This window comes from Eimeria tenella, genomic scaffold (genome assembly GCF_000499545.2).
Source record: "Eimeria tenella Houghton genomic scaffold, Eth_scaff1296, whole genome shotgun sequence".
NCBI lineage: Eukaryota > Apicomplexa > Conoidasida > Eucoccidiorida > Eimeriidae > Eimeria > Eimeria tenella.
In genome coordinates this window covers 1-1,842 of record NW_013543761.1, presented here as the reverse complement: position 1 = coordinate 1,842, position 1,842 = coordinate 1, and the positions used below count along the sequence as shown (strand labels likewise).

General features: G+C 50.8%; 1 protein-coding gene across 1 annotated transcript; it reads left to right on the top strand.

Moving 5' to 3' along the window:
* Window positions 1-1,086: 1,086 nt before the first annotated feature.
* Window positions 1,087-1,817, top strand: ETH_00016280 (uncharacterized protein; the record flags this gene model as incomplete). The annotated part of the gene is made up of 1 exon (XM_013379009.1): window positions 1,087-1,817. A coding segment is annotated over one exon (731 nt), but the record flags the coding sequence as incomplete, so codon positions are not given.
* Window positions 1,818-1,842: the final 25 nt, after the last annotated feature.

Here is a 1,842-nt window from a genome sequence, read left to right as displayed (position 1 = left end):
AAAAATGAAATAAAAAGGAGACAAAAAAGAAATAAAAGGAGACAAAAATGAAATAAAAGGAGACAAAAATGAAATAAAAAGGAGACTAACTTGGGGGACATAAGAGCCTTCTGGGCAGAAGTGTCCCTCGGGGCAGATGCCTCCCTGGCTGCTGCTGGAGGGTTTGCTGCTGCTGCTGCTGCTGCTGCAGTAGTAGCCGCTGCTGCAGCTGCCAGAGCCAGCAGCAGCAGAACAAAAGAGACCCGGCAAACAGGGGAGACAGTCTGCTGCGCTGCGGCCCCCGGAGACACTCGAACTTGTCCCTCTGCAGAAACAACAAATTAATTAATTAATTAATTAATTAATTAATTAATTAATTAAATTGATTAATTAAATAAATAATTAAATTAATTCACTTGGTTAATTAGTTTATTTGTAAGGGAAAAAATGGGGCAAAAGGAGACACTTGGAGTTGTTTACTTGGAAGGGACAAAAAGGGACACTTGGACTTGTGCTTCTAAATCAGTTTAAATCACTTTAAATTAATTAATTTTAATTAATTAATTTAAATTAATTTAAAATAATTAATTTATTATTTATTTTGCTTTAGTGTCTCCTTTACTCCGGACAGGCAATGGGAGAAGCTGTCCCCGCGGGGCAGTAAAACCCCACAGGACAGGGGCCCCCCACTGCAGCAGCAGCAGCAGCAGCAGCAGAGTCAGCAGCAGCAGCAGCAGCAACAGCAGCATCCGGATTTGTCTCCTCGGGGTGAGGCGCAGGTGTCCACGCCCCGCCGCTGCAGTAGAACCCCTGAAGCAGCAGCAGCAGCAGCAGCGACAGGAAAAGCAGCAGCAGCAGCAACAGCAGCAGCAGCAAAAGCAGCAGGATACGGCATTTGGCGAGGAATAAAAGAAATGACAAAAAGACAATGAAAGAGATTTAATAAAAAGAGACAAATAACGAAACAAAAGGAGACAAAAGAAAATAAGACAGAAAAATAAAAAAAGGATTGAAGGAGACAAAAGGAGACACCTCAGAAGCCAAATGAGGAGACAGAGGAAAACTGAAGGAGACAGCTGCAGCAGCAAAAGGGGACACTTGCTGCAGCAGCAGGAGACACTGGCTGCAGCAGCTGGAGACAGTTGCTGCAGCAGCTAGAGACAGTTGCTGCAGCAGCGGGAGACAGTTGCTGCAGCAAGGGGACAGGTGCTGCAGCAAGAGAACAGGTGCTGCAGCAAGGGGACAGGTGCTGCAGCAAGGAGAGAGCCGCTACAGCAAGGAGAGAGCTGCTGCAGCACGGAGAGAGCTGCTGCAGCAAGGAGAGAGCAGCTGCAGCAAAGGAGACAGTTGCTGCAGCAAGGAGACTGTTGCTGCAGCACAGGAGCCACTTGTTGCAGGAAGGAGGGAGCTGCAGCAGCAGCAAGACCGCTGCTGCAGCAAGGAACCCCTCACTGCAGCAAGGAGACAGGTGCTGCAGCAGGGCTGCTGGTGCTGCAGCAAGGAGACAGCTGCTGCAGCAAGGAGCCCCTTACTGCAGCAGGAAGAAAGGCGCTGCAGCAGGGCTGGTGCTGCTGCAGCGGGACAGGTGCTGCAGCAGGGAGCCATTTACTTGCGCAGGGAGAGAGTTGCTGCAGCAGGGCCGGTGCTGCTGCAGCAAGGAGACAGCTGCTGCAGCAAGGAGACAGCTGCTGCAGCAAGGAGACAGCTGCTGCAGCAAGGAGACAGCTGCTGCAGCAAGGAGACACTTACTGCAGCACAAAGCCCCGAGGGCTGCGTCAGGCCCCGGGAGCCGCAAAAGCTGCCCGCAGTGCAGCGCGAACACTCAGCAGCAGCTTTGAGGCCTGCTGCAGCAGCAAAAGTCCC